The 12,680-nt window shown below is 41.4% G+C and overlaps 2 protein-coding genes across 3 annotated transcripts; both read left to right on the forward strand.

Moving 5' to 3' along the window:
• LOC109708843 (serine/threonine-protein kinase ATG1c-like) lies at positions 1,173–9,825 on the forward strand. Of its 2 annotated transcripts, XM_020230702.1 has the most exons (14): positions 1,173–1,390; positions 2,557–2,674; positions 2,795–2,853; positions 3,357–3,421; positions 3,778–3,871; positions 3,959–4,039; positions 4,113–4,218; positions 4,776–4,848; positions 4,928–5,298; positions 5,743–6,113; positions 6,335–6,611; positions 6,737–6,807; positions 6,961–7,138; positions 7,692–9,825. In XM_020230702.1, the coding sequence occupies exons 1-14, from the start codon at positions 1,286–1,288 to the stop codon at positions 7,715–7,717; spliced, it is 1,995 nt and encodes a 664-aa protein (XP_020086291.1). In that variant the 5' UTR covers positions 1,173–1,285; the 3' UTR covers positions 7,718–9,825. The 2 variants fall into 2 exon arrangements, with proteins under 2 accessions (XP_020086291.1, XP_020086292.1); XM_020230703.1 differs by lacking the exon at positions 7,692–9,825 and having other exon boundaries at positions 6,961–7,512.
• Positions 11,181–12,633, forward strand: LOC109709252 (protein MIZU-KUSSEI 1-like). Its single transcript, XM_020231388.1, has one exon. The coding sequence runs from the start codon at positions 11,487–11,489 to the stop codon at positions 12,324–12,326; it is 840 nt and encodes a 279-aa protein (XP_020086977.1). The 5' UTR covers positions 11,181–11,486; the 3' UTR covers positions 12,327–12,633.

Here is a 12,680-nt window from a genome sequence, read left to right on the forward strand (position 1 = left end):
CCATTTAATTTTAAAGAAAACTAATTTTTTAAGATTTATTTTTAAAATTTTATGACAAATTAATATATTTTTTTATTTTTTAACGAAAACAAAAATGTTAGTTTTTCATAAAATTTATAAAGAATTTTCTTGAAAAAGTTTTTTTTTTTTTGGAAGCAAACGGACAGGAAAAAAAAATTCAATAAAAATTTTTTCCACGCTTTTCTGACAAAACAGTCATAAGAGGAACTGAAATTTTTTCCTTTTAGACTTATTATAGTTAAATTCAAATTCAGTGGGCTACTGTAGATTGACCAGTTTCGTTAGTAATCAACTAAAATTAGATCGCGCCTTCTTAATGCGGAAAGTGACGTCTGAATAGACGCACATGATTCTGTTTCAAAGGGTAAAGAAAAAAAAGGAAAAATCTAACGATCCATTATTGGTTTGATAAAATAGCTTAAAACACTTTAACCTGGGCTATTTGCTTGAAAACTTTGTCCTGTGCTCATTTCGTCATTCGTTCCTATTTCTTCTTGTTAAAACCTTTTTACGTTTTGGTAATTAGGCCGGTGAATAGGTCATAGATCCGCACGTTTATATCTGCTACTTAATCTCAATTAAACTATAGAAACAATGGTACGGCTCGGATAAAAAGCGTTCACAGCGTAACCTTAATTTGAAGAGTGAATTTGTTAAGGTTCACCCCAACGGATTAAATAATTATCCAACATGGATTCTTTCGAACTCAAATTTACATTTGGGCTTTTTCCTTAGCGCGCGCTTGTAGAAATTCACGAACACAAAAATAAAACTTTTACCTCTTTAACTTTTCCCCGCAAATTGTCCAGGTGAAGAAATTATTAATTACCCCCTCTCCTTCATCGAGTCCCCTCCTCCTCTACGCATTTGGAAAACAAAGATAGGACAAGAAGCCGACGAAGTTTAGCTTCTCTCTCTCTCTCTCTCTCTCTCTCTCTCTCTCTCCCCCCCTATATATATTTCCCTTTTTTTTCCCTAGACAACATATTTCCTTCTCTCTCTCTCTCTCTCTCTGATTCCGCCTCCTCTCGGCATCCCCCCCTTCAATCAATCCTTCGTCTCCCTCCATCTCCTTCTCTATCTCTCTCTCTCGTTAGGGTTTCGACCATGGCGAATTCGGCGACGAGGGGGGAGAGGAGTGGGAGGGGGGAGGGTGGTGGGGGATTATATAATAGGGCGTCAGATCGGGTCGGGGGCGTACTCGGTGGTGTGGTTGGCGCGGCACCGCGTGCGGGGGACGGAGGTGGCGGTGAAGGAGATCGTCATGGATCGGCTCAGCACGAAGCTCCAGGAGAACCTCCTCTCCGAGGTCTTCATCCTCAAGCGCATCAGCCACCCCAACATCATCGCCCTCCACGACTTCATTCAGGTGTTCCCCCGCCCCCTCCTTTCTTTTTTTTTTTTCCGATATAATTTCTCGCAAGTTTTGATCTCCGTGGGATCTTTCTGATGCCTATCGTCCTAGGTTCCGTAATCGGTAGGTTTCTTCGGATCGTTGCTTTCCTTGGAATCTTAGAATTGTACGATCTATTCCTTTTTGTTCGATTACTGTAGAAAAAGAGAGTTGGAACGGCCGTTGTTTTTTGATTGGTGTGAATCGCATAAATGTATGTGTTGTACTACAGGTTTGAGATGTTATGTTATGTTATGTCGGTATTTTAAATATGTATATAAATATATATTGGTATGCTCGTGATTTTAGGAGAAATAGGGCTTGCTGAATCATATTAGCTGATGTTTGTTAATGCACACCGTCAGCAGTTGATCAAGGACGAGCTGTGAGAGTTTTTAATCTTGTGTATATGTTATCTTAGGTTAATTGATTTGCAGGAGAAGAGTCATTGAGGAAGTTATTTGTGCATAGTATTAATGCTACATGGTTAAATATACAGACAAAGAATTGATGCGGAATGTATGTGGGAAAAGGTGTTAAAATTGATGGTGAAAATCTAATGAAAAATGTTTGCCGCAACTAATTTAGAATGGTTATTACTCTTGAAGAGACTTTGAATAAAAGAAAGGCAAATAAGCCGAGAAGTCTTTCTAGTGTCTTCTATGATCTTTACATACCTCTCAAGGGAAAATTTTGTGTGAGGACTATGGATGTATGAAAGACTTGGGATGTATAAAATTAATGCACCCTGTGGTCTAAAGGTTCTTCAATCTGCAAACAAAATGTTCTAAGACGTTAACAAAGATGTGAGTTTGAGGGTGTATTGCACCAGAGGGGGAGCAAAAAAGACTTAGATCGAGAATAGAAAGACATGCCAATTTATTTGTGAATGGAGAGAATAATGCCTATGTAAGAGATCAATGTAGTAAAAGCACTCATGTAGTCAGGCCTAATTAACTGGTCTATGAGTCTGTTTCTTATTGTTGTTGTGTGTGTTAATATGATCTAGGTTTCCTGTTATAATTTTTTTGTATTGAAAGCTACACCAGAGTTAGAAAGAGATCAAACATCTACTGATGGAGCTATAATGGCCTTATTGTGTAGATGAATTCAGATGTTTAATACTTTCCTGCCTTCTTTAGGCCTCTGGGAGAATTTATCTCATATTGGAATACTGTCGAGGCGGTGATCTATATATGTACATACAGCGCCATGGAAGAGTTCCAGAAGCAACTGCTAAGCATTTCATGCGACAATTAGGTACCTACATCTGATATAGTTGGGTGGTCAAAATTCTTGAAATTGGTGTGTTACCATGAGATTTTTGATGTATGCTAAAATTCTAATTTTTCTCCTCTGTGATGTTTTATTTCTTTTCAGCTTCTGGTTTGCAGGTACTCCGTGATAACAATGTGGTCCATCGAGACCTAAAGCCACAGGTTTGTTCCTTTTGCTTCTAAAAATTATTTTGTTAGCAAGTCCAAAGTGCGGCTCTTTATGTCTCATCTTTTATCTCTTTTAAAAAGAGCTATAGGATCATCATTGCTTATTCTGCTTATCCCTGCATTACTTAATAATCATTTTCTTTCCTGTATGTGAACATGTGACTGTTCATGGGCTGTGGAAAAAAACCCAAAAGCTTATCCGAATCATTCAGTGTATATGGGCAGTTTTCACTTCTTTAACTTGTTTATGAGAAAACTTGTTGCAGAATCAGTTGGGATGAAGTGCTAAAACTATCTTCTTTTTATCTGTTTGTTGAAAAAATTCATCTTATATATTCTGCTTACTGTGCAGCTTTCTTGTCATACAGTTAATTTTCATCTTTGTCCATCTTATAAGTTTTTGTTAGTTGATTATAAGGCTTTTAGCTAGCAGGGGCATGTTTGAATCTGGGTATTGCAAGTGTTTCCATTCTAAAATTGATTTTTCTGCTAAACAGAATCTTCTTCTCTCAGCCCATGAGGAAAACTCCGTATTGAAGATAGCAGACTTTGGCTTTGCAAGGTAAATAATCCTATTCTTTTTGTGGCAGGCCTTTTCTGATAACTACTTGATCGACTGAAGTTTTTGAGGCATCTGGATGAGCTGAGATTGTTTCGTCGTCTAGCTTAGGCATACTATCATCTGAAACTGAAATTTTAGCTCCTCATCACTGCCCATCTGTTGCTACAAAATTGTCTCTCATCACCAATTCTGGCACATATTGATGAAATATAGGTCCTCGTACTACATCTTGGCAGTAAATTTCCATTTAATATGAACTATGAAGGTTTCTCATGTTTTTAATATGTGAAGCACCTTTGAGATGGTAGATGTGAGTTCTTTAATGATTAATTTTAATTATCTGCTACGTAAAGCAGATCTCTTCAGCCTTGTGGTATGGCTGAAACACTCTGTGGCTCCCCACTTTACATGGCTCCTGAAGTAATGCGAGTTCAGAAGTATGATGCAAAGGTGACGTGCCAATCTCTCATTACATAAGATCTGTCAAATGCTTTTTCCCAACTTGGTCTTTCATTCACTTTTGCCCTGACAGAGCAGGCAGATCTCTGGAGCATTGGTGTCATTTTGTATCAACTATTAATGGGGAAAACCCCTTATACTGGAAGCAATCAGATACAGGTTTTCTAACTTCTGCTATTCTACCAGTTCGTTGTGTATTCCCTAATAACAGTAAATCCTTTGTCTTGATCAGTTGCTGCAGAACATAGTCAAGTCAAATGAGCTGCGTTTCCCACTTGATAACAATCTAAGTAACGACTGCATTGATTTGTGCAGAAAGCTACTGCGACGCAATCCAGGCATGTATTCCTGCTTTTGCCAGAACAAGATTTAACTATATTATTTGTTATTTCATTTCATAAACCATTTACAAGCAGAGCAATTATTTTGTAAAAAATTCTGGGGTGTTCCCCTTTTTCTTCTTTTCCTTTTCCTTCTGATATCGTGATTTTGTATTTTCCTCTTTTGCTCATTTTATATTCTGTAACATATTTAGCCAAAATAAAAAGGACATGAAACTGCCAGTGAACTCATATAGTGGTACCACAGAAACTTCCTTACATAAATTTCATTCACATTAGGTTTTGTAAAACATTCTAGGGTGTTTCCCTTTTTCTTCTTTTCCTTTTCCTTCTGATGTCGTGATTTTGTACATTCCTGTTTTGCTCATTTTATTAAGCCAAAATAAATAGGACATGAAACTGTCAGCGAACTCATAGTGGCACCACAAAAACTTCCTTACATAAATTTCGTTCACAATACGCTGTTGTGTGAATGTTAATTCTAGAGATATGATGCCACAAATGCATTGCCTCTTTCATGATCCTAAGTTCATAATGCATCAAAATTCTTCCAGTGGAACGCCTCACATTTGAAGAGTTCTTCAACCACCAATTTTTATCAGAACAAGTCTCAGATGGAACATCAAGGTAACAACTCATTCAACCCTCGATGCATGTTCATCACTGCTTTCCATGTAACCATTTTCAATCTTCTTTCCACAAGCAGCCGTACATCATCTGACACAAGAGATGGCTTTCCATTGGCTGAGTACAGCCCAAAAAGGCTTTCAGGGCAAAGTTCTCATGAAGATTGTATGCCTTTCCCTTTGGACGATGAATTGAGTGGGCAAGATGGAAGCCCATCTTTGACTGTAGACAAGAATAATTCAATAAGTTCCTCTTATAGGTTCTCTGTCAGGAACAAAGCAGATAGTAGAACTCCAGAGTGTAGCCCATCTAAAAGTATAGGCCTCCTTTCTAGATACAGATCACATAAAAAGGTGGAAAGTGCTGGTTATATACATGATTCTCTGGGCAGGAATACTAAAGAGACCAAGATTACAGATGAAAGAGATGCTAATAGAATCTCCGCAAAAGGTGCTGTTCTTGGCCTTTTCTGTCTTCTACAGTTTTCTTTTGACTAAAATGTTTGGAAAGCCCTGTAGTATCCTGATATTGCAAACTTAACCTTAAACTTTTCCTCAGAAACTTGAGCACTTCCCATCCTTGACCATCGAAGAGAAAATTCTAAATTTCTTCTGTAAAATGACCTTTTTAATGCTTCTTCTTTGGACTGACTTGGTGCTTCAGCTTAATTGAAACAGGACTAAAGAAGTCCTTTTATAGAAGAAGGTCATGTGATGCTAGATTTTTATAACAACCAAGGAATTGCAATATAAAAGAAAATTCTAGGACTAAAGTGTTTGGGTGTTAAGTTCAGGGACTAAGTTGCACTATCTATACATTGTGCCATTTTCTTTTCTCAAATTGTAGCACTGATTTCGTATTCCTTTTTTTCCCCTTTTTCCCCCCCATTTGTAGATTCTCCTATTGTCGATTCAGAAGAATTTGTAGACCATGATTATGTCCTTGTCTCTGGACCATCCCGAGATATAACGTCTTCTTCAGTAAGTCCATCCCAGCCAAGCAACTCACCGTGCAAATCAGAAAGTTCACCAACTGTATCTCCAAAGCTCGGTGCATTTAGTGCACCAATGCCTATAAAAGGTGCCGAAATAAACAGACAGCGTTTTAGGGCAAGTCTGGATAGTAACAGTCCTCCAGCATACGGAACTTCACAGGGATCCATAGACATGATGGATGCTATGGATCAGCCATCAGCTCACTGCATGACGAGGATTAGTTTTTTGCAGCAGTGTGCTTCTGCCATAACTGAGTTGATCAAAGAAGAGGTAAAACTCATGGTGCTTGAATTTCACTTGGCTTTTCTGTCAGTTATTTACCAATTTACTTGTTTGCTTGACTATTCATCAAGTATGGTGCCTTCATTTATTGGTTGCTAGTTATCCATTTTATTGCATGATGGAATGTTTCTCTTAATCTGTGACTCCCACTTCTTATACTTGAAGATTGACTAAGGGTAAATATGCTCTTTTTTTGGGGTCAACTTTAGGTCGAAAATGGTAGACACTTGGAAGCATTCTCCATTCAGTTAGTAGTACTTGCGATTTGGAAGCAAGCCATGCACATTTGCCATGCTCAAGCGGCCTCCGCTGTAGGAGGAAGCCCATCGCGGGAGATGAAAGTCAAGAAAGCCTATGAGGAAGATGGTTCCCTTTCCTTGTCTAACTCTCAACTCCCTGATGCTGTTCGCTCACAGATTGAAAAAGAATTTCTCCTCGAAGTTGGTCGTGCTGAAGAGCTTGCCTCCGATATTACCCAGATTGCCGGTTTTTTCCCTTCCCTTAATTCTTTTTTTGTTTGACATCAACAGCAATCTGTGAGTTTCTTCTTTATTGAGATAGATGTTAAATTGCTGTATGATACCTTTTCGTAACTGAAAATAAACATGCAGAAGCTTCAGAGATGCCCGATGCAATTGAAATGATATTTCAGTGTGCACTAATGTCAGGTAGACAAGGCGCGGTGAGTATTACTTTTTTTTCATGATTTCGATTCTATAACAGATATTTTTGTTACTACATACAACAACTGGCTCTTACTCTCTTGTTTTATTGTTGCTTTATGGGGAACAGAGTTTATAATCAAGGAATATGTGTTGTTTTACTATTAACACAGGTTGATGAGATGAGGGGAAATGCAGAGAGAGCTGCAACACGCTATTCAAAGGCGCTATCTCTATTGAATTTTCTGCTGGTGGAGGCACCTATACTCGCCCTCAATCCGCCTTTCTCCCCCACGAATTCGGATCGTTACCGACTGCGCTCATACATAGATGTACTCAAAAGTAGGCAAGGCCAGTACCAGTCCCAGAGGCAGAGAATGCCTCACTAAACACCACAAATAGTTGAGACCCCACAAATTAATGCCACTATTCGTAGAGCCCTTCAAGTTATGGGGCAATGAACGTTTATATTTCTGACATTCATTTATTTGTACAGTTTGTTTGTTTCACTGATGGCTTAATGTGTGCAAATGTAATGGTGTTGCATTTGTAAAAATAGAGAAGCTAATCCATTGATTATTTCTGTTTTCCGAGCTTTATTGGCTCTTTCATACTGGACCGTACTCTGCAACTAAGCTGTCATAAATGTAAATGATCATCATTATTGTAAAATCTACCAAGTGTTACAGTTATAGTGAAGAATTGTCGGGGTAGTTTCAGTCTCAGGCCTCCTGTGAGTTTCTGCATAGAGAAATTTTAACATGGTTATTTTCTTGCACATAAGATTGCTAGGATATATCTGACATAAGTGTTCTACTTGTCTCATTAGCTAGCTATGTTAATACTTTCTTGCAAATGTGCTAAATGTGTAGTTTCTGATTTTCGTTTGTAATGTTGGCTGCAGATTTTCTTATGTATGTTTCAAGATAAAGCCTGCGGAAGCAATGTATGCCAAGTATGAAGAGTGGGCTTTGTATTCGATTTGAGGTACTCAAAACAGTTTTAGGTATCGACTAATTTGACGGTGATGGTAAGGATGGAACCTTTACATTCTTTTTATCTACATTCTTTTTATCTGTTGTTACAGTCTAGTGGTATGGTTCATCGAGTGTTAGTTAATTATGTTCATTCGTCCACATTGGTGCATTACTTGTGAGTCAGAGTTACTGGCATTTACATAGATTTCTTTGAACATGAGGCAATTGATCGCTTGCCAATGCTAGCCGAATATCAAACGCTCTGTGCTGTTCACAACCACTAGATAAGAGATAAAACAACTCATTCTCGCATGGACTCGTGCATGCTAAAGATTTCACTTACGGTGGGAAACACAGCAACACACAGTTATTAGGTAGTACAAAAAGAAGAGGACATTATGCAACGACACTACAACTTAAAGACGAAACTGCGTGGACGTCGGGTTCCCAGCTTCTACACATATGGTGGAGGCGATGGCTGTGGATCCGGAGGTGGACACTTGTAGCCAGGTGGTGGGTGGCCTCTCTCTGGTGGAGGTTGTCCATACTGCGGAGGTGAGGGCGGCGAAGGCCGAGGAGAAGGTGGTGGGTGGCCTCTACTGGGTGGAGGCTGTCCATACTGCGGAGGTGAGGGTGGCGAAGGCCGAGGAGAAGGTGGTGGGTGGCCTCTACTGGGTGGAGGCTGTCCATACTGCGGAGGTGAGGGTGGCGCTGGCTGAGGAGAAGGTGGCGGCTGCTTGTACTCCGGCGAGGGTTTCTTGTGAGATGGCGGTTTGTGCTCCGGCGGACATGGCTTTTTATGATGAGATGGTGGCTTCTTTTTGTGTTCTGGAGGTTTCTTGTGTGAGGGCGGTGTTGGCTGGGGAGAAGGTGGCGGCTGCCTGTACTCCGGCGATGGTTTCTTGTGAGGAGGTGGTTTGTGCTCCGGCGGACACGGCTTCTTATGATGAGATGGTGGTGGTTGCTTCTCGTGCTTTGGAGGTTTCTTGCGGGACGGCGGTGCTGCTCCATGCGTAGGCGGTGGGGATGGTTGCCCGTGCTGCGGCGGCTGTGATGGTGGCTGCTGCCCATGTTGTGGCGGTGCAGGTGGCTGCCCGTACTGTGGCGGTGCTGGCGGCTGTTGTCCGTGCTGTGGTGGTTGAGGTGGCGGCTTTGCATGCTGCGGAGGTGGCTGCTGAGGTGGAGCCTTCTCGTGAGATGGCGGCGGGCACTCGTGATAGGGAGGCGGGTGCTTGTGAGATGGCGGAGGGCGCTCGTGGCAAGGCGGTGGCTTGTGGGAAGGTGACGGGCGCTCGTGGGATGGAGGAGGGCACTCATGAGAAGGCTGGTCATGCTGGGGTTGTAGAAGCCGTGGAGGGTACTCTTCACGGGGCTCTTCCTTGGTATAGTTACCAACGGTTGTTAGTGAGAGCGTGCTCTCACGTAGCAATGCTACTGCTGCTAACCAAAGCATGGCTACTTGTAAATAAGCTCGCCTACTCATCCTGCCTTTTCCCCCTGATCTTAATTGCGCCTCCGAAGCAGCAGTAGTGCGGCTTCCTATAAAAGCAGCTCTTTGATGAGGAAGCTCCAGCGGGATCATTGTCTCTTTGCAGGAGGGCATTCGGATGAGAAACAGCCACAGCAACAGCGGGCCATATGTTGGCTGGAAAGCCCGGGGAGCGTGACACATAAGGAGCAGGGCAGCTTAGGGAGGTGACGTCTGTTGAATGCATGAGCTCTAGGATCTAGTGGGAGTATTCAATTAATAAAGCGGGGCTTAGCTCGGAGCTCAATTAATGGCACGTGAGGCTGGGCCCACTGGAATCTGATATGGTGGCCGAAGGAAGAGAACAAGCTAGCGAAAACCTGCTTGGCCAGAACGGACAGGATATACAGTGGGATGTGCAGGTGAATTCAGGTGCGATTTCAATTTATTAATTGATTTTTTGATTTCTTTAAAATAATTCTCATTGGATTTATGTTCATTTCCATGGTTGTCGGAAACGTGAACGTCAGTCTTCTAGTTTATATTAACTGACTCTCACTTAAGTGACTCTCTCATTGTTAGTCACTAGTTCATAACATCTTTGGAAAGTGAGAAAAGTTGGAGAATGTGACAATTACGCTTTAAATGGCGCAACTATGGTGTAAGCAACTTTGAATCCTACCAATGTGTAGTCACTTACGAGTAACAGAGATGGTTAGTGCATGTTTGAAACTGCAACTTTATGGGCCATGCGACGGAGGTTGCAAGCTCCGACAATGTCGGAGCTTGCTACTTTGCCTCCCACATGCTTGATCTCAAGATCCACATAAGGTCGGGGGTTTGCGAATATGTTGCGGTGGGGCCTTCGCAACAAATGGACCCTCAGAGCAACTCTTAACTCTAATTGCCCCATATTAATTCACTTGGATTAGGCCATATTGCCAACTTGATCTTCGCTCCTGTACACGGCTTGTTTATTTCACAGTAGGTGAAGGTTAGGTCGAAGTGGATTTTTGATTAAATTAGAGTTTAGATAAAAACTTTTTTTTTTTGGCTTGTTTTTATAGCTATGGAAGTAGAATTCTTTTGGTTCTGTTGATTGTTTGGCATGAAGTCAATTGCTTAAAAAAATTAATTTGTGTTTATTTTACCAAAACCCATTAAATTCCCGCGCCTGCAGTAAACTTATCTACTATATATGGCTCCCTGCTCATATAATATAGTTGTCTCTTATATAATTTGATAAATTATAAATTATAATACAATAAATAGAAAATAATATAATTGTTTTTTATAGAATTGAAAATTTTAATTTAAAACAACTAAATTTATTTTTACGTACATAAATTATAATGATGGAACAATTAAACTCTAAAGAAAAAGAGACTAACACTTAGCTAATCAACTTTCATTACATTTCAAAAATGCAAAGTAAGTTAAGAAAAAAAATGCTAGAATTTAACTAATCAATTTTTATTATAATTCAAACATGCAAACTAAATGAAAGAGAAATTAGTACATCAATCAAATATAGTTAAACTAGAGGGGTGTTAATCTTATTCTAAAAATAAGTTCCTCTTTGTAGTATTTAATTATTCTTCTCTCACCTTTTATTCCAGTAATTGACTTCAGCACACGACAGGATTGAACTCAATTATGTTATTTTGAAATTTTTGAGTTTCCCTGTAATTATATTACAGGAAAAAAAATAACGAAAATAATTATTTACAATTGAAAATTACTTTGCTCTTTTTTTTTTTTAGTGAAATGCATATTGCATGCGTTGGTCTGAGCGTCTAATTGACTAGTGATATATGCATGCAGCACGGGCACGTGAGCTACAAAGTGTTAATATTCTTTTTTTTTTTTTTTTATGAAGGACTGAAATAAGTATGTTTATTATAGTAGTACTATTGGTACATTCAAAAGTAAATTTTTAAACTTACATCCTTCTTATCAGAGAGCTTATTTTTTACATAAATTTTATCAACACTTTTATTTTTTTAATATTAAAAATTTAAAAGGATCGCACCTCTCTCATTCTCGGTTACATTTAAAAAGTTGACGAGTAAGAAGTTGGAGAAATGCCGCACTAATCTCAAAGCGTGTGCTGTGACGCGGCGAAACTACATTAGACTTAACTGCTGAAGATCTAACCAACTATAACCGTTTCCCTGGTCCTCAGTGGTATTTCTCCACGGTTCTACGTCTCGTTGGTCACTCACTCTCTCTCCCTTTCTTTTAAGACACAATAATGTCAAAGTCCCAAGCCCAAAAGAAATCGACAATTAAGAAGGTGACCGGCTACCTCCGCCGCACCCTCTTCTCCTGCTTCTCCGCCACAAAGACTACCTCTTCCTCCTCCACCACCACCACCACCACAACCACCACCACCACAACCATGACCAAGAACCGCGTCAGCTTCTCCTTTCCCGACCTCTTCCGCGGCCACCATGCGGAACAACCCCCTCAAGAACCCCAAGAAGAGGACAGCCTCATCGACGCCGCCGCCGCCTCCGAAACCCCTCCCCACCACCATCGCCACCGCCGCCGCCACCAGGGTCCTCCGCCGACTCCCTCCCGCTCTGTGATCGTGGGCACCATCTTCGGCCGCCGCCGCGGGCGCGTCTCCTTCTGCGTCCAGCGCGATCCCGCCGTGCCCCCTCCCTTCCTCTTCGAGCTCTCCATCCCCACCCACGCCCTCGCCGCCGAGATGCATTCCGGCCTCCTCCGCGTCGCCCTCGAGTGCAACCGCTGCACCTCCTCCTCCGCATGGTGCCGATCCTCCGCCGTGTGGAAGGCCTACTGCAACGGGCGCAAGGTGGGCTATGCGGTGAGGAGGCGGCCGACGGAGAGCGACTCCAGGATCCTGGAGTCGGTGCGGCTGATGTCGGCTGGGGCAGGGGTGCTCTGCCCAGCGGAGGAGGATAAGGATAAGGCAGCGAAGGAAGGGGAACTCATGTACATGAGGGCCACCTACGAGCGTGTTGTCGGCTCCCGGGACTCGGTCTCGTACCACCTCATTAACCCCGGAGGCGGTGCCAGCCGTAGCCCGCCGCAGGAGCTCAGCGTCTTCTTGCTGCGGACCGGCTGATAAAGAAGACATTTCTATAGATATTCATTTGTATAGCTCGGCGCCTTCGTTCGTTTCGTTTCTTAGCCGGTGTTCAGTGTTAGAGGATCTGTTAGTTTCGACTTCAGGCGATTCCAATTCGTGTTTTAGTTTTCTTTTTTTCTTGCTTTGTTTTGTTTTCTTTTTTTTTTTCTCGAGACAGATAAAGATCATTAGGAAAATAGAAGAGTAGTTCGTTTCTCCGTATCTCTCTTTGACCTGGTCCTATTTTCTCCTAGGGCGTTTAAGTCTTGTCATCGTCGACTAGTGGTTCGTTTCTAAGAGAAAATCAGTCGAGGAGCAACATTAGGCCATTAATTAAGTTTTCTTAGAAGT

This window comes from Ananas comosus, linkage group 4 (assembly GCF_001540865.1).
Source record: "Ananas comosus cultivar F153 linkage group 4, ASM154086v1, whole genome shotgun sequence".
Lineage (NCBI taxonomy): Eukaryota > Viridiplantae > Streptophyta > Magnoliopsida > Poales > Bromeliaceae > Ananas > Ananas comosus.